Source organism: Barbus barbus (genome assembly GCF_936440315.1).
Source record: "Barbus barbus genome assembly, chromosome: 17".
Taxonomy (NCBI): Eukaryota; Metazoa; Chordata; class Actinopteri; order Cypriniformes; family Cyprinidae; genus Barbus; species Barbus barbus.
In genome coordinates this window covers 24177028-24196752 of record NC_136745.1, presented here as the reverse complement: position 1 = coordinate 24196752, position 19725 = coordinate 24177028, and the positions used below count along the sequence as shown (strand labels likewise).

The 19725-nt window shown below is 37.3% G+C and overlaps 2 protein-coding genes across 21 annotated transcripts in view; one reads left to right on the top strand and one right to left on the bottom strand.

Annotated features, from left to right (window-relative positions):
- The first annotated feature begins 2374 nt into the window (after positions 1–2374).
- Positions 2375–14376, top strand: LOC306883563 (four and a half LIM domains protein 1-like). 2 transcript variants are annotated; one of them, XM_079438921.1, is made up of 6 exons: positions 2375–2952; positions 9976–10160; positions 10236–10413; positions 10502–10671; positions 12465–12651; positions 13108–14376. In XM_079438921.1, exons 2-6 carry the CDS (start codon positions 10005–10007, stop codon positions 13260–13262), a joined length of 846 nt encoding a protein of 281 aa, XP_079295047.1. In that variant the 5' UTR covers positions 2375–2952; positions 9976–10004; the 3' UTR covers positions 13263–14376. The 2 variants fall into 2 exon arrangements, with proteins under 2 accessions (XP_079295047.1, XP_079295046.1); XM_079438920.1 differs by lacking the exon at positions 2375–2952 and adding an exon at positions 7165–7424 and having other exon boundaries at positions 13108–13797.
- Positions 13759–19725, bottom strand: part of LOC306883561 (MAP7 domain-containing protein 2-like) — a 42316-nt gene continuing 36349 nt past the window's right edge. For 14 of the 19 annotated variants that reach the window (XM_079438903.1, XM_079438906.1, XM_079438905.1 and 11 more), the window contains 8 exons: positions 18814–18949; positions 18318–18498; positions 18131–18235; positions 17970–18023; positions 17539–17611; positions 16802–16973; positions 16468–16712; positions 13759–16378 (listed from right to left, as the gene is read on the bottom strand). In XM_079438903.1, coding sequence (XP_079295029.1) covers positions 16371–16378; positions 16468–16712; positions 16802–16973; positions 17539–17611; positions 17970–18023; positions 18131–18235; positions 18318–18498; positions 18814–18949 — 974 coding nt within the window. In that variant the 3' untranslated portion in view covers positions 13759–16370. The remainder of the gene's footprint in view (positions 16379–16467; positions 16713–16801; positions 16974–17538; positions 17612–17969; positions 18024–18130; positions 18236–18317; positions 18499–18813; positions 18950–19725) is intronic. The other 5 variants (XM_079438909.1, XM_079438912.1, XM_079438913.1 and 2 more) reach the window with 1 other exon arrangement.

Genomic DNA, 19725 nt, shown 5'->3' with positions numbered 1-19725 from the left:
GTGCTCCTCCAAAAATACTTAAAACACAAACAATGAGAGCTTGAGTGTAAGACAGACCTGTGCACCCCAGTTTGTGCAAAGTAGCAGAAGTTGAGTGGGCTTTAATGGTGGTAAATGTGCTCTTTGTTCTGGTACGTAGCTGTGTGTTAGTCACACTATGTGCAGCTCTACTCTAATGTGTTGCAGGTACTGACTGTTTACATCTGTGTAAATATTCTCATCTGTTCATGTGCGTGCAATGGTCAATAAACAGAAGCCTGTGCTTTCGATTAAATAATCTTGTATGGCTGTTTTAATCTTTATATTCCCAGACTATATTCACAAAAACTGGTTCACTGCTGGAACTCTTTTCTTCGGCTTTGACATCATTCCTAAAGCAGCTGTTTGGAAGCTGTGTAAATGAAATATGTCTGATACAGCAGGGTTAATGGCCCCTAGATAAAAGGCCCTTTTGATTTATTTTCTTGTAACGCACTAAATAGCAACAAGCACCATGACAGTGCCTTTCTAAACATGCTTGCCCTTAAGCACTGCGAAAATGTCTTGATCCATGTGATCATTGCGCACAAAGACAAAAGGTTGAATCTGAGCTAAGTTGATCTAATGTTTCACATATTTTTTTTTTTTTTTAAATGTTGCCAATTTATGTAGTTTATGAGAATCACTATCCCACATAAACTACAGTTCAGATGTGTGAAGTTGGTAAGACATACTAACCCAGTCTGTATTTATTTTATCAAAAATACAGTATAAAATATTTTAAAATATTTTATTTTTTAAAAAGAGGAGATTTTAGTGTATTTTGGGGCCAAAGGCCAATTTAAGTTTTGTTTTTACCTCGGTAACACTTGGCTTCTCTGACTAACTTTATATTTAATATAAATATAATTTCTTAGTTCAAAACAATTCTCATACAAAACTTTTTGTTGGATAAATATTAAATGCATTATTTTAATTGTCATGCATTTTGGGACTATTTTCCTTAAAGGGATAGTTCACCCAAAAATGAAAATTCTGTCATAAATTACTCACCCTCATGTCGTTCCAAACCCGTAAGACCTTTGTTTATCATCTTAACACAAATTATTATTTTTGTTTTCTTTGCGTACAAAAAAGGTTGAACCACTGATCTCACATGGACTATTTTAAAGATGCCCTTATACCTTTGTGGGCCTTGAACGTGTCAGTTGCATTGCTGTCTGTGCAGAGTCAGAGAGCACTCGGATTTCATCAAAAATATCGTAATTTTTTTTCTGAAGATGAACGAAGGTCTTACAGGTTTGGAACGACATGAGGGCGACAATTAATTTTCATTTTTGGGTGAACTATCTTGCCTTTTATCATGTACCATTTACTTTAATGTCTGTTGATTTAATGAGTCCCTCTCGTTCACTCGTACTGAGGAGAGCAGAGGAGAGGTCAGGCTGAAGAAGGATCAGGTAACATGCTTCTTATATGGTCAGAACGCTAAACAAGAGCACATCCTCACTGGAATCACACCCAGTCCAACATTTACATCATAGTCTGACAACAATGCAGAAAAAGTGATTTGAGTCCATTTATAAGGGAACACATAGCACACTTTCACCCAGCCATACCGCAATGAACCAGACATGCTTAGGAACATCTCCGAACTAAGACTGAAGACATTTTTTCTGCACATATTCAACTAATTTCTGTTTGAGACTAAATAAAGGGTAAAAGCCTCTCCGCTTCACAAGCACTTTCAGTACTCTGTTTTCTCAGACATCAACAGCAGAGACAAATATTGTGACATGGCAAAGTGAACACAAATGGAAGAAAAATCCTATTCACTCCAATTCTAAACTATTATTTAACTCCTTGAATAGAGGCTGAGTCTAGGTGTACACAATTCAGCCTTTACAATCATGTAATTATGTACTTGACTGAATATATCTGTGCATGCATTTATTTTTTTTCTCAACAGTTATAAAAAAGTGCTTGTTTGGAAGATAGAGTTAGCAAAATGTACGCAACTGAATTTCGGACTCAGTTTTACTGGGATATAACCCTTGTAACAACTAGCCCCCTGTCTTGCTAGCAGCGATTACTAAACCAAACATTATTATGTGGCAGAAGGGAATTTTTTGGCTCAGTCTCTGGTGCCAGGACATAAATAAGCATAGATGTGCTGCTGCTGCCAGGCCCTTCATAGCTTCTGTTCTCCATGTCATTGATGTCTTTAACCGTTTGGAGGCTCTCCAGGAACTGATGACAAGCTGGAGGTTGTTTAAAGGTGATGATATTTGTGCCCTCAGTAGTGCTCTGTTAATTCCACAAGACTGTATATATCACAAGTGTTCAAGATCTTACACTGTACCATTTATAGTTCCCCAAAAACCTTTCAGTGAACAGTTCTTAGAGCGAAGAACATTATAAACATCTAAAGAACCATTTTCCTTGATATAGAACCTTTTTTTGGAATGAAAGGCTTTCATGGATGTTAAAGATTCTTCATGGAACCATCAATGCCTTTAAGGAGTTTAAGAATGTACAGTAAAAAAACCACTGGATCATCTCTGAAAGCTATGACATCTTTGTGGTCTGTGGTTTCTCTTTTCAGCAAGCATGTAGGGAATGGGTTCTACTAGAATAAAGCATCCGAAGTGACGCATTAGTAGTTGTTATAAAATTTGAGCTGTAGTATATGGAAGACTATAAACATGTTCAAATTTATTTGGAATGAATCACTAAACATGCAGAACGATTATTTATCACAACTCGCTTCTCTTTAGGCTTTTATACACAATTGGTAAAGCACAAAGAGTGAATTCCAGTCTGATGTCATTGTTGATATGAACTCAAAAGTATTTGGATCATATCCTGATTTTTTTTTCACTCCCCCTTGTGGATGTTTTTAAGCCCGGTGATCCTGCAGACGAGGAGGAGACCGTCTCTCATCACTGCTGCAGACAGCTGCGACTCTCACTGGTAAGTCTGATCTAGGGATTATAGAAGATAGATGCATAACTTTTTTCTGTGAAATAGAAATGCATGTATTTATTAGTAATATAGTAAATGATCATATGATATGTCTAAAGACTAAATTACCATGTATATACCAAAGTATTTTTCTCATGAAATATGTAACGGACTTCACAAACTTTAGAATATGTAGCATTTGTGTTTTTATGTTGTTTAGGGTGAGTTTACACAAAATCTATATAAATCAAATTTTTAGTTTTAGTTTTTTCTTATGTAATTGAGTTTATGAGTGCAGGAGATGACTGACTTATATCCAAACAAATGCCGAAGTTAAGCATAGTCCTTAAATCTAAATCCCTAAAGGTTATTTTTCCCGAGCCGTACCTGTAGAATTGTACTTTTATACTGTAAAGACATTATTGCATTTGATTTAAAGATTTAAAGACATTTAATGCTGTTTGTCCCATGAATTTTTCTGAGAGTCAGGAATGCTATTGGAATTCTTATTGGGATCAAACTCTTTCAGGAAAAAAACTCCTTTACAGAAGTGATATAAGATCCTGCTGAATAGACAAATTATTATTATTATGGTTTTGTTCAGAATTTCAGTTTATCCAGCAGGAGATCAATTTATTCTTTATTTGTATTGTAATCACAGGTTATTTTAAGCATGATTCCAAATTGTGATTAAAGTAACTGACTTCTAAACAAAACCACTTGAAACTTTTTTTTTTTCAAACTGACAAACTGACTTTTTATGAATGTTATTATTATTATTTTAGCTTTTTAATAATTTTTTTAAGGATACTGTGGCAGTATTTCTCATTTCCATCTGACTCGCATCCTGTGTATCTTATCCACTGCATGCACAGTACACCTCAGTTCATGTGGCTTTTTAACCTGAAAGCATCAGAAGTAAAGTGGCTTTACAGAATGTTTGTGTCAGTAGAAATCATCCTGCCATATAAGGACAAAGATTTTTTTGGATCCCACACAGGTATAATCATACACTGAAACACTTCAGCTGGACAGTCTCAGTCTCAACACATCTTTATAATCCATTGGGTGGTGTGTATATGTCTAAAACACAACATTTTCTGTGGAGGTCCTAATAAGGAAATATGGGGTTTTGTAGACTGCGCAGCTTCATTCTGTCCACTGGGGGCCCCACATCTCTCCTCTGCTCTCCCTCATCTTCACTTATGACTAGTGACACACTTCAAGCTAAACCGTAAACATATATTAACCCTATCAACTCCACTGTACGTAAATGTATACAAAGCCCTCTAAATGATCAACATGATGACAACTTTGCTGGAAAACCTGTCTGCTGCATGCCTTTTGCCGTCTGATTGATTGTTTATGCTTTTTTTTTGAGAGTAAAAGTCCTTTTAGTCTAATTATAGAAATGTCCACCTCCAGGTCGTGGTTCATGTGTCTTTTTTGCTCTAAAATCTTAACTGATATTTAAAAAAAATGAAATGTTAAAATAACTTTTTAATATCATTAGTGATATTTTAAAAGGAACATTTACTGGACTGAAACAACCTAGGTCTATAAGTTTTTCTCCCACAATAAAAACTACAGAGCTTTGATTATAAAACTAAACATTTAAATATAATCTTACTAAAATATATTATTGGGAGAAAGAAAATGTCAACTGATATTTATAAATATATGCATTTTATGTTATTATGCATATTGTTTATTTACTTTTTATTTAAAACAATTACCCTCTACTCGTTTTCTTTTTATTTATTGTAAAAAAACAACAACCTTGCTGCGTGTACTGCATTAGACAAACCGAGACTTGTCACAGCACTTATATATTATTGCACTTTTATTGGTTTTAATTTCTTCTATTGTCATTTGTAATTTGCTTCTGTCTGCTAAATGACAATGTAAGTGTGTGTGTGTTTAACACACACATTTACATTGTCATTTAGCAGTAGTTTTTATCCGAAGTGACTAACAAATGAGGACAATTTTTTAATTAATTATTATTTTTTTTTTTACTATGGGTTTGTTTGTCAGGCTTTTATTCCACCCAGTCTATCAAACATATTATAACCACTTGAAAAGTCGTCACGTGTATGATGCCTATTGCTTTGAAACCTGTTCAGATTTTGAGTTGTGTAGTGTATTCCAGCCTTTATTTAGGTTTTAAGAAACCAGAATATTGATCCGGTTTATACATTTACATGATGAGAATATGAGCAAATTCTGCTGTTAATCATGAATTTTCATGTTCTATTAACATGGTCAATGGTTAAGGTGGACTGACTGTGTTTCACAACTTTGACTGTTTTCACCATAGAGCCATGAATGTAGAAATCTCTGTCCAGTCTCGACATTCTCTCTAATAATCGTCTGTTATGGCACTATGGTGCAAGTAGATATATTTTCTCCAGAACCGTAGGGTGCAACATTTGTGGATGGGGCCTTGAAACAGGGTTTTAATTTGCACCCTAAAGTTAAACTGGCTCAAGATTGCATGTATTTACATGTAAGAAAAGGTCTGGTTTGAAAATGTTCCAGTAATCTTTAAGTGCTTGTTCTTGGTCAATGAGATGGAAAACACTGGTATGCTGACCTACCGTACACATGTTGTCATGTTCCTAACTGTGTGAGCTCTGGACGGTCATCAGATGAGTCACTCGTCTGTGAATAGGATTGTGATAAATTGGCTGGATTTATTATCGTAACTGACAGGCTTTTAAGACACATTCCTGGGAAATCTGAAAGCGGAGCTGCCTATTTTGGTTACTTGGTTAATTCCTAATGGAGTAGATTTAATAGATGCCAGAATCCAAGTAACACTGGTAAGCTAAAATGCACAAGATCTCTGGCGACAAATCAAATGAATTGTTTACACGTTTAGAAGAACTGGCCCATTCACTTTTATGAGCCATAATAGTGCTGTTGTTTTCCAAACTGCCCCACACTTCCAATTTATTGTTACCTTACATTCTTCAATGAATGCATCATATCCAGATGAACAAGAGCCTACAGCAAATGTTTTCCTTCACATCAACACTGACCCTCTCTTATGTTAGTATCTTCCTCATCCTCTTCACAAGTTAATTCTTCAGGTCGTAGGTCTTGCCAACAGTCTGCAGATTCCTGTAGCAGGCCTTCAGCTGTGATCTGCTCTCTAGCTGAGTTTAGATAAGAGATGAGAGGGGGTTGTTTTAGTGCATGATGCCAGATTGCTATTTCAGGCCTCCCGCGAGACAGGACTTTAGTAGAGGACAGGTGGATCTGTTTCCATTGTCCACACTGGGTCAAGACTGACCACCAATGAGTCATTTCTTCATCATTTCATCCAGACAAACAAAAACACATTTTCTCTACACCTCATACATGTTCTAAAATATAGAGATATTCTAAAAAGTCACATTTAAAAATATCTGGATGAAACCAAGTGGCATCTTCAAACAAATGATGATAGAATCACTTTTCTCTGGACTTACTACTTTTTGAATGTATTTTAAGTGGAAGTATAAAGGCTGTTGTGTGCCAGTGATAAAAATACACAGTAGTTTAGTGTGAATAATGTGTACAGAAGTCCTGCAGTGTTGATCTTCCAGATGAGATGTTTGTGGATGAGTTCAGACGGCTTCAGTCCTTTAATGGAAACCATTTGTTCCTGTAGCCTTTACTCAGCTCTTGAGTTTTGAAATGGAGCATAGTTTTCTTTTTACATCACAATCAGCAACCTGAAAACTTTTCGAAATGAGAACAGAGCTCAGTTTTACTACAAACATGGTTTAGCTTAAATGGTCAAAAGTCCAGTTCATAGTGAGTATCAAAAGCAACTGAGTAAGTTATACTTGTGTGTGTGAGAGTGTCCTCTTACAACCCTTGAGACGTGGCATTTGAGAAGCAATGAATCTTTTAATGTCCACTTTTCCCTGATTCCCAGTTTTATTGCAGCTATTGTTTAAACAGACAAGCCAAAAGCAATACAAAGTTTATTTCACAATATAAGCACCGATAAACTAAGTAGTTCTAGGTGAACTCATAAAGTACTGGAATGACCCTTAATACACACCAACAAAGCCTCAAGCCTCTCTGACCCATCAGATCCAATGAAAGGCTGTGAAAATTCCTTTGTTTTTCTCTCTGATATCACAAGCAAGGAATTCAGACGAATTCAGTTCCCCCTCTCTGACTCCCTCCCCTTCACTTATCTTTTCCAGCATCGCCTGACATGGAGAGGGCAGCTGATGCTTTGGTTGGGATTGTTTGGTTTGGGAGGACAGGTCATGGGTGTGGTTGGCAACTGGGGGCAGGGGGTAGGTTTTAAGGGGCAGCTGGGGTTGTCTATATATGACAAATAACTCAGAGAGAAGAGTGGAGTTTCCCTGTAACTCTTTGGCTGTTTGGTTCTCTCCATCCATCTTTCCATCTCTTTCATCTCCTCAAGGCTTTCCTGTATTTCCTGATAGCAGATATGACTTTCTACAAACACTCAGGTAAAGATGTGCAGTCATGAAAAACTTTTGGTGGATCGGCCCATGGATTCTCCTCATATGCATCCATTGGCACTTCATTTGCTGTATATGTTTTATAGCTGACTATTCAAAAGTTTGGTTTCAGTATTTTATAGTAACATTGGTGATAAGAACGGTTGCTTGAGCACTAAATTAGCATATTAGAATGGTGAGACTGAAGACTGGGGTAATAATGATGAAAATTCAGCTTTGTATCGCATTAATAAATTACATTTTGAAAATATATTAAAATTGAAAAGTTATTTTAAATCATAATATTATTTAAAGATACAATATACTGCATCAAATAAAAGCAGATTTGGTTAGTATAGGAGACTTCTTTCAAAAACATTTAAAAATTTTAACGACCCCAAACTTTTGAATGGTAGTCTATATGTTGTTTTGTGATTTGGTATGTCCATATGTGATTTGTATATGAAAATGCATTGGTTTTGCATGTTTCTGGAGGGGTTTCCTGTAAAGTTTGTTTAATATTTCCAGTATAGATCCATATTAATCTTATTTGAAGGCCTGTACAATATCAGTATCAGACAATCTTAGCTAGCCTGGTATAACCCAATGTAGCAAATATTTCTTTATCTGTTTAATTGTGATGGTGAGCTCAGGTATCAGCTGTGTTCTTCTATTTAACTGATTGTGGTCTTCATCTAGACCACTTTAGTGCTCAAGCTAATTCACTGATTCTCCACAATCAGAGTGGTACAGAGTGTGTTTTGTCAGGACTTATTTGGACTACATTTGTAAGTGTCAAATATAGGTGCATCAATCAGTGTTTGCTTTAATGTGGACATGCTCTCTTTGGTTACTGTTCTTCTCATGGTTGAATTTGATCTCACGTTGACCTTTTGAGCAGCATTTGCTCTTCGCTTTGGGACAAAGTGGTCCATTTGATAACACTCTGACAGAGCTAGCTAAAAATGAACAGCTGATGGACGGTATCCCAAAAGGCTTAAGGATTGAGCATACTGCTCAGGTCACAAAGATATTTCAGTTCACTGAAGCCACAACACTAATGCTTGAATACATCTGAAGTCAGAGGAGAGAATGCAGGAAACGGCCTTTCTCTTGGTGCTGTAATGAAGTTGTTTTTGGAACCACCTAAATAATGGATAATACTGAATAATGGATCCTAATGAAGAAAGAGCTCTGACAATGGTGCCCATCCATACACTATCAGATAAATACGGTCAACTCATAAATACTGGGGAGACTTTGATGTTCACTTCCACATTTCAAGAATCATGTTATCGTTTTGATTAAATAAGTAGAATTTAATGAATGTAACCATAACGATGGCTATATTTACTAAAGGGCTAACAATAGGATGTTGACAGACAAACCCCATGGGTAAGAATGAGTCTGTACTCTAAAAATACAGCTTCACTTATCAACGGCCAGAAAATTCAGCTTTGGCACTATCAGGGCCTCTGAAGTGTTATGGCCACATCTGTGGGGTGATTTGGCCTCTGGCTTTTCAAGCAGACTTTCCTAAGTTGTTTGGCATGCGGTTGCTAAGCTGTGTTTGCAACAGATGCAGACGTGCAGTCAAAACATTTAACATCCTAATAATATCTATAGGGACACTGGTTTAAGGATTTATTAATTATAAATAGTCCGAACTATTGGCTATATGTGCTGATCAATGTTAAGTGCAACACTTTTTATGATCTATATAAAAGGGTAGCTGTCCATGTGGCATCTTCATTATTTCAAGAGTATTTAGAAAACATAAAAAGCTGCAATCGAAACTGAAGTTCATTTAAAAGCCCTCCCAGTCAAATCAGTCCCTGCCTACAAGGATTCTTGTTATTGCGTTATACTGGTCTCTTGTGGTGACTTGATATATAGTAATAATCGCTACTGTATAATAAGAACATGTAGCACTGAATAGAGAGAGAAACATTCAGACTCTACTTGATCAGTACTGTAGAACAAAATGATGAATGTTAAAGTGCTCCAATATTCTCTATTTTGGTACAGGTCAGTTCTCACCACAAGTTTGATCATTTTTAAAGTATGTGTGGAATGGAGTGGGAAGACCACAAATTTAGTCTGGTTAGTTTGTCATATGCCAAAATATATTTCTAAATGTATTTCAGGGGCAAAAACATATATATTTATTTTTCTTGGATTTAAATAGACAGAGGGCAAAATAAATATATTTTATATTTTAAAAACATATTTATTTTGCCCTCCATATTGAAAAAATGGCCAGTAATATATTGGTACAAAAGCATATTTACGTAAATATAATTGAACATATTTTAGCAAATTTTTTTTGAAAGCATTTTTTATTTTTTTTGGCTGAGTGGGAATGAATGATCATTTAACCACCAAACTGTTCAGATGAAAAGTCATCATATCTTACCTCTTATCCCTCGGTTTCGCAGAACCACTGATAATCTCATCCTAATTTGACAATTCTAAAATGATTGGTTTAAAAAGCCATATTACACGTTATGAACGAATGGTTTGGAAGTCAGTTTTATACTTTGCCTTTGTTTTGTCCCAGGAGGCCCCCGCAGCTATCTGAGCTCCACCATGACCGAGCGTTTCGACTGCTTCTACTGCAGAGACAACCTGCAGGGCAAGAAGTACGTCAAGAAAGACGACAAGCCTGTGTGTGTGCGATGCTTCGACAAGCTATGCGCCAACACCTGCGCCGAGTGTCGCAAACCTATAGGTGCCGATGCAAAGGTGGGTGGTGAATGAAGAAAAATCGCTTTAAAGAGCATTTTACATTGTGCAGAGCTCATGGTGCTTTCTATCCAGGAGCTGACCCATAAGAACCGCCACTGGCACGAGGGCTGCTTCCGCTGTGCCAAGTGCTACAAGCCGCTGGCCAATGAGTCTTTTGCTGCCAAGGACGATGGCAAGATCATGTGTGGGAAGTGTGGAGACCGTGACGGATCGCCTCGCTGCCAGGGCTGCTACAAAGTGATTACGCCAGGTGTGTGCACACAAACACATTTTTTAGACACAAAATATCGCACGCAGAGTGTTGTCAATGACAGAAAAGTTCTGATGTTTCTCTGTAGGATCTAAGAATTTGGAGTACAAGCATAAAGTCTGGCATGAAGAGTGTTTCATCTGCTTTGAGTGCAAGCAGCCAATCCACACCCAGAGCTTCCTGACCAAGGGTGATGATATGTACTGCACTGCCTGCCATGAGAAGAAGTTTGCCAAGAACTGTGTCCGCTGCAAAGAGGTCAGTTAACAGTATACTGAAGGATTGTACTGTCAAACGACTTCATAGATGGAACAGAAACACAACTGGTGTTTGCGGCTATTACAGTGCAATACAAATTCAGGCATAATATACAGTTAGACGGCCATTATTGCTAAATTAATTTTGAAGCAAACTATTATGGCAGCGGCTATTTGCACTGTGTAAATAGCGATAGATGCTTTACACTCAGTGTAAATAGCAATTAGATGCTATTTACATTGTTGCAAATAGCATATTTTCTTAGCGATAGATACTATTTACACTAAGTGCAAATAGCAATGGGTTCTATTTACACTGTTAAAATAGCAAGATTTTCTGCTATTTATAAGCTACTACTTATTGCAAATAGTGGCAATTATCTGCACCTCAGTATTGTAGTACATTATAAAACAGTACACAATAATAACGTATTGAGTGTAAATTATATAAATGGATGCCACCTCATTGCAAGTAGGGCTCGCTGCAGTCCACAAGATCCAGGGGGCGTGGTTGGATCCACATCTAAGGGGTGGAGATGGGTAGATTTAGGGGTGGAGATGGGGTGGGTTTAGGGATCAGGGCGTGGAGATGAGTAGGTTTAGGTATATGTAACGTGGGAGGAGTTGGATCTGGATCTGGATCCAACCACGCCCCCTGGATCTTGTGGGCTGCAGCGAGACGCTCCTCCCTTATTGGGATAATAAAGCCCTCCCTACACCTACCCGATACTTTTTGATTATTTCCTTCATTTTTATTGAAATTAAATGTTCGGCAAAAGGCGGGCTCGAACTCGGGTCGATCGTGTCAAAAAGCATGAGCCTTACCACCTACGCCATGCGGGTGTTTTTTTTTTTTTTTTTTAAATTTTGACTAACCCAATCGCACGTTGGTGGGTGGAGTTAAGTGTAAATAGCCTTTGCCTACAAGGCGGGCTATTCGCGCTTAGTGTAAATAGACACTCTAACTATTATACGGGTACTTAGCAAACAAATGACTTTAAAATCTTTCAATGTTTTTGAAAAACATCTATTGTGCATCAAGGCTGCATTTATTTATAAAAAAAAAAAAAAAGAATAATATTGTGAAATGTTTTTGCCATTTAAAATAACTGTTTTCTATTTGAATATATTTTAAAATGTAATTTATTCCTGTGATGTGATACAACATCATTTCTCCAGGCTTCAGCATCACATGATCCTTCAGAAATCATTCATGTATGCTGATTTGCGAAACATTTCATGTAACAATTTTATCAATGTTGAAAACGGTTGTGCTTTATATTTATTTGAAAATCTTGATACATTTAGTTTTTCAGGAATCTTTGATGAATAGACAGTTCAAGAACATTTATTTGAAATCTCCATTAAAATAAAAAATAAAATAGAAATCTTTTGATCAGTTTAATGCATAAAAAGCACCTCGTTGGACAATTTTTCACTATTACAATCTATTACTATTGCTAGTAAAATTCACAAATATTTACAAAGAAACAGCAAGCAACATGTTAAATTAAACATGGTGTTTGAAGTAGTCTAGTAAAACCATACTCCAATAATCTTTTTTTTTTATATATAACTTGGAAAAATGTTTACATGGATTTAATGGCGTTATATTGCTATGTAGTAAATGAAGTCAGTTAACTTTAATGCAGAGTTAACTGTTGCTCATCTTGTGTCGGCTGAATGCACGACTCTTGAAACAGCACCCAGACAATCAAGTCAAAGACCAGAACTAACCATTTCTATCAGGCATGTTCTGAACCCTCTGTACATCTGATCTGTCCTAATAATCAGGCCATTAGCAGCGGTGGAATCACCTATCAGGACCAGCCCTGGCACTCTGAGTGCTTTGTGTGTAACACGTGCAAGAAACCTCTGGCTGGAGCTCGTTTCACGGCCCATGAAGATCAGTTCTACTGTGTGAACTGCTATAAGGCTGATGTGGCCAAGAAATGCTCTGGATGTCAAAATCCCATTACAGGTATAATCTGCAAACATGCACCTGTCCCAGTATTAAATGATCATTCTTTTTTCCCCACAATTACAGAAAACTTCTAACTACACAAAATGAAAGGGTTAGTTCACCCAAAAATGAAAATTCTGTCATTAATTACTCACCCTCATGTTGTTCCGAACACGCAAGACCTTCGTTCATCTTCACAACACAAATGAAGATATTTTGATGAAATCTGAGAGCTTTCTGACACGTTCAAGGCCCAGAAAGATAGCAAGGACATTGTTAATTTAATGTGTTCCGAAGGTGAACGAAGTTCTTAGAGGTTTGGAACGACATGAGTGTGAGTAATTAATGACAGAATTTTTATTTTTGGGTGAAGTATCCCTTTAAAGGAATAGAAAGCATCACTTATAATTGCATTTATATAAAAAAAAATAAAAAAAAATCCATATTTACCCCTGTGGTCTTTCTGTGTTCCAGGATTTGGCAGAGGGACCAACGTGGTGAACTACGAGGACAAAACCTGGCATGACTACTGCTTTAATTGCAAAAAATGCTCCCTCTCCATGGCCCACAAGCGCTTTGTCATTAAAGAAAATGACATCTACTGCCCTGACTGCGCCAAAAAGCTGTGAGGGCCTGAAATAGCTGATTATTGAGCAATTAAGATAGAAATGTGTTAATCTAGCAAAGCTTTGAGTGTTCAAGTTAAGAGAAACCAGTGAGGGTGTTTGCATTGATCAATCACTGGAAGATTGAGATTATTTTATCAAGTTCTTGGAGCAGACAATGAGTGCTATATGAGGGGCTTTTCTTATGCAAAACATATTACTGCAATCATAAATGCAAACGCTGGATTTACAAACATAATGCATTTTAAGCTTCAGTTGTTGCAAAGCTATGGTGAAACTGTGTGGTGTTACAATAGGTATACAACATGCATTGCAAAATGCATCATTTTAGTAAAATTTTGCTTTGTGGAAATAATGTTTGATTAGTTTCTGGATAATTCCTTTGAAATGTTTTTATGCAAATCATTGTTAATACAACTGTAAGAATGAAAAGAGGCAAACAAACTAATGAACAGATTCAAACCATTGCGCATGAAACAATAAATGACTCCAAACATTTATCTTCCAAAACTTTATTTTAACAATTTATATTTTCTCAGTACACTTTAGATATATTTACAAATATAATTTGTGGTCAGGGCTATTTCAAGACAAGAAACTGCTCTAACAAAAGCAGATCCCATTCATGACCCTGGTCGAGGAGAGTGATTGTCATGGCCGAGGTAAGCTCACGTGACACGTTAAGGTATTAATATATGAAAATAAAATACAGCCCATTCTGCATCTAAGGCACCGTCCTATTCTAGCCCTGTATTGGGTACTCAACATTAAAGAGCAGTTTTAGTTCTGATGTATAAAGCGCAAAGGGCTCTAAAGGTCCCGTTAGTGGAAACATCTGCATTGGAGTAAACTCGTCTGAAAGTGTCTGTGTTAGTGTATTACGAAAGCAAACGCAACTAACACATCCACTCACGCCTCAATGATTGGGTCTGCAGCAGCTACACCACAACATGAAGCAATTTTGGAAATGTAAAGTGTTATGAGTATAAAAGGCCAAAACCGAGGGAATCTCAATAAATCACAATGAGCGCTGGTCACTTCACTTCTAGCCTCCGCAAACACTTTTCCACTGGATTCTAAGAGCCTGAGTCCAAAAGCAAGAAAGTGACTATTATACAACAAAAGAAAAAAAAAAAAAAAAAAAAAATATCACAGGAAGCGGTTGCATATAAAATAATAGAAGAACATTAAATACATATTGAAGGATCTACAGTATTTCTAAACGTGGATGGAATGATACAAATAAGGAACTTGTCAGTTAACCACAGACTTAACTGTTTCTTTGTGGCCTTTAACTGATCTGTGAATAATATTTCAAAGGAAAATACAGTACACAAAGCCAACTAAACTCTTCAAGCATATGGAGACCAATCAGTCTAGACATTTGAATCAACAGTCATGCCAAATCACACTTAGTGCATAAATCACTTGAACTTGCCCTGAATCCTCTAGCTGCAAATGTAAATCGCAATTCTCAAACTCAATGAGAGGCAACATGCTTTAATGGATTCTCTGCAAACATCCCTGTTCAAACAAAGCAGCTTCATAATCAAATAGCCCTCTTGACTTTGCTTGTAACCCTCAGTTCACATTCTTTTTTCCAACTCACTTCACACTCTGTTCAAAAATGCGTGCTAGTGCTGTGTACAGTTCGTTACATCTGGCCTGTTAGATTAGCAACAGCTTTTCTTACAGTACAGTAAACTAACCTGCTGCCTAGTTCTTATTCCCAACCACAAGTATAGCCAGACAGCCTAATACTGATTACATAATACTTAGAAGAGTTTTAAATATATATTTATGCATATTTAAAGAGAGAACTACATTTATTGTGATTATTTAGGCCATGAATGGATGCAAGAACTAACAGTAACTGTATATACATGAGGAAACATCAGGACCTGATAGTACAGTACAACCCTGAGGGGACTTTGGGCATTGGAGAATATGAAATCATTCAAGTTTAGCCACTGGAACACGTGGAACAGAAACATGCAGAAAGTGTGCAAGTAAGATTTACAGTAATTCTCTGTGTTATGTAACGCAATATAGTAGCAGATAGATTCATGCAGACATATTGAGGGTCACTTAAATTAGATATTTGCTAACTAGTCATATTTATGTACAGGTAGAACAGTATATCAACAATACAGGTATTTACTACAGAACAGGAACGAACATAAAAACCTCATTAAACAAAAGTGGTAGTCTGCATTGAGCCCCATCATCCTTCAATCTCAGAGCTCAAGGCAGTATGAACATTTTTGCACTCCATTTTAATTACAATCAGTTTGGTAAACGGTTTTAATGAAACATCTTGAGTGAGATTTGCTATCTACAAGTGTTACACAGTAGGAATGCTTAAGTTGTTGCCCAGGGGTTATAGCGTTAAACACTATACAATGATCAAGTTTATGCCTTTAGAGAGGAGAAACTGAAGCTTAGAGGAAAATATCCTGAGGTCTCATCAAAAGCACATCAGAACTGGAGAGTTGCTAGCAGTCGGTCTAACCTCATGTTTCTACGTTGGATTACATTCCTGAGCTTCGCTCAACAGTTCAGACACAGGGTTTTAATTAGTACGTCTGACTAGAACCGATGTCAGCTGAAGATATGTGAGTTTCCGCTTTCAAAATGCTTTACACTGACTCGACCAACCAGATTACTCAACAAAATGCTAAAGTTTAAGCTATAACGAATTCATATGTACCACGTGAACACCTGGAATTTAGCAAAAAAGTGCACGTGGTAACCGTCAAGAGACAGCAGCCGTTTAAATGTGAAGAAGCCGCATGAATAAATAAGTTGTCTCCACATTTAAAAGACAAACAAACAAATGTATGAAAAAACAAATTCTGATGTCAATATTATAAAGATGTAGAGCTGATAAACGAAGCAAGCACATTGAAGGAATCTATCATTTTCCCTGAAGCATTTCTCTAGCTTGTTACTTCCAACTTGTCTTTATTTTCTCTTGCCTTATCCATCTATTATCTGCAGAGGCTGTGCGGCACTGTGCGCTTTCCCTGGCTGAGCGCTGACACTCTGAGGCTCAGCTGGACATGACTCACGGAGTGCAATAATCAGCAGGCCTTAAACAGACTTGCGCATTCACATCTCTGAGAGAACAAGAGAAACATGAGGTCAATTCTGTGAGGTCAAATCAATATAAACACCGTTCAGATGACTTAGAGTAAAAAGCCCTTACCAGACAGGGCTTCAATGGGCTGGGCTGGATGAATTGAGCTGGTTTTCTCTTCGAAGGCTACTCTAGGCCCTTCAGGGCCACCATCGTCCATCAGAGGTTTGCTCTTTGCATGAACACCCAGATCGATCAGCTCCTCGAAGCTCCAGGATCCTCCTTTACAATTCAACCCTTGCACCAGGTTCACTTTAGAGTCCTCGTTCACAAACTCTGAGCCCTCCATCAGACAGGACTTGGGAGGTGGGCTGCTGGAGATTAAAGCACAAATGTAAAAGGTGAAGTATGCACCACTAAGGTAACCCAGATGAAACTAGAGTAAATGAAGTCATTTTTGTACCTGTCCACTGAGGGATCCTCTATGCTGGGTCCATTGCTGTTTTCTTTATTGTCCACATCTGTTTGTGTGTTCATACTAACAACTGGCCCATCTTGATCTGTGACTGGCTCATCCACAGATAAGTGACGCTCCTGAGAGTCTGATGGCTCTGTCTTCTCGAAAGCCTCATTCTCTAAATTTGAATGAGACAGATGAATCATTTAGTCCTACATTAGGGATACACAATATATTGAAATAAAATTGTGATATGTCTTAGTATGATTATCAAACTGCAAAGGGTGTGATCTAATTAAATAAACATAGGCTCAGAGTGAGGCGCAGCACTGTGTTCATTTACACACAAGTAGCTCATGTTCTGGTGTTTTTAATGGCTTCAGTTTGCAGTAAATGCTGCTATATTCTCTACATGTGCTGTGCCACTCATTTCAACAGATTTATCAGCATTTATAAATTGGTTCGGCATTGTATAATATATAATATTGCAATGTAAATTTTTCCAGTATTGTGCAGCTGTGTTACATTTAGTGAGAGATTATATCTGGAGACTTACGGCATTGGCTGCCTTTTTGAATTTGCTTAGTAAATGTTTTGTAAATACTGTGTAAAGCAGGTGTTCAGTTTCATTTCAGCAATTCTCCAGTAGCTTGTCAGTGAACCGTCAGTCATCTGCTACATAGAAACTCACTGTTGTTGCCAACAAAGTAATATTCTGCCATTTCTGGCATAAAAAAACTGACCCTTATTTTCACAGTTCATTTGGTCCTCAGCCTCCTCTCCGTTTTCATCAGGAATGTCTCTCTCATCATTACTCTGAGAGAACACGAAGACACAACATAAGTAACTGCTTGGGAGTTGAAATGATGCATAACAAGCAGATACACCATGTCTCAAATCTATATAATTAAATTCAAGTTTTTGTATAGCGATTTTTACGCTACAAATCGTTGCAAAGCAGCTCTACAGGAAATTAAGTTTCCACAATATATTTATATATTGCAGAACCTTAATATATTTAACTTCTGACAAAATTTGGTAATTCTGTATGTTGTCTGAGCATTGGCATCCACTGAGGTCCTCTGAGGGGTTGGCATTATCTTTTCTCAGGTGTTCGGTCAATTTATAGCATATAACAAGTCATATGCTATAAAATTAGAGCTGGTAAACTTGCCTTAAAATCAATTTGGTCAGATTTTCTGGTTCTCTTCATAATTTCTTCAATTCTCTGCAGATGGAGACAGAACATTGAAGCAACTTGTACGATTCTTTAAACTACAGCTGTTACCTTATATTAAAATTGTGTAAATGTCATGTGATGGCGTTGGTGTTTACCTTCTTTCTCTCAATCCGCTCCTGTTGGTTCTGTTGCATAATGCGTGCTCTCTCCTGACGCTGTCTCTCTGCTTCCTCTTGGGCCTTTGCGTCAGCCTCCTCGCGCTGCCATTGAATGAGCAAGGAGTCAATTATTCAAACAGAGCAGCTCTATTGGGGTTTCTGTGCAAGGGGACTGTCAACTCACCTCTTTCTGTAGCTCAGCCTGTCTTTGCTGCTCCTCCAGCTCCATTCGCTGTCTCTCCTCCTCTGCTATACAAGCCTGCTCCTCCTCTTCTCTCTTCCTCTCCTCCGCAAGCCTCTTCTCCTCCTCTGCACGCCTTAAGCGCTCCTCCTCCGCCAGCCGCTTCTCCTCCTCTTTCCTCAGCCTGTCGAGACATGATACCTCAGGGCCTCTGACACTTCAAAAGTAAATAGTTTTAACACACCAAGCTGAGGATCACTTCAGCTTGAATGACTGCACAACAAACCTGCTCTTACAAAGAACAAAAACAAGAATGCAACTACAAACTAATGGCAGTATTTTTGTTCTGATTCTTCAGAGTAATTGTAGGTTTAAGATCTTAATACTTATATATTATTTGGTCCGTATATTCGGAAGTAGTTAAAACAGAATTGTGTGCATAGTAAAGTGTCAGAGCTGACGCTGAAACACAACACTGAAGCTTATCAAACAAACAAACCTCTCCTCTTCTTCTTTCTGTATGCGGAGTAGCTCTTCTTTCTCCTTCTGCTCGCGTGCTAGACGTCGGTTTTCCGCTAGGATCTTAGAAGCCTCTGCAGCCGAGTTAGTTCCTGCGATAGCTTTGGAACTGGATTCTGTAAACACATATACATTACGCATATTAACATTATCTTTGCTATTATTTACAGTTAATGAATTACTTTCTTCTATAATAATAAACTCTAAAATGCATTGAAAGACAGGGAAAGTCTCTTTCACCAAGTAAAATTATAATAGATTTATGTTTCCAGCAGAGGGCACTGTGTCTCAAGGATAACCCTGCACACTGTATACAAACTCAGTAACCCCAGTAGACCTTGTTAGTAGATATCAAAAACAGTTCATTACACAAACGGTGCTGGTTTGCTGCTGTAATAGCTCAAAGGCTTTGTTTTGGCCAGACATTTGGCAAGGCAGGAAGCAGTAAAAAGCTGAATCATTTTCAAAGCTTATTTCCTATTAAACATTAGATGAGAGAAATGACCTGCTTCATCAACATGACTGCAGCACTTGGCAGAGGATCTTATATGTGCTGTAAGGTACATTAAGGGGAGTCTGAAACCCAGTACCATACTGAAATCCATCATGCTTCATCTTCAACAAAAGTTATGATAAACTTCACACTTTAAATTTATCATTGAAATTTTTCCCATTGATCCTGAGATAAATGCCAATTAAACACCAATATTAAATTAGTTAGAATTTAAAATCAACAATTGTGTGCAACAGTTGGGTTGTAGAAGTATAAAAACACCATTCATTTTCTTCACAGGGGAATTAATTTTTAACAATAACTTGACGTGAGCTATTGGTACAGGCTTTCATTAAAGCTGCCAAACCACATTTGTATATTGTACATTTTTAAATAATT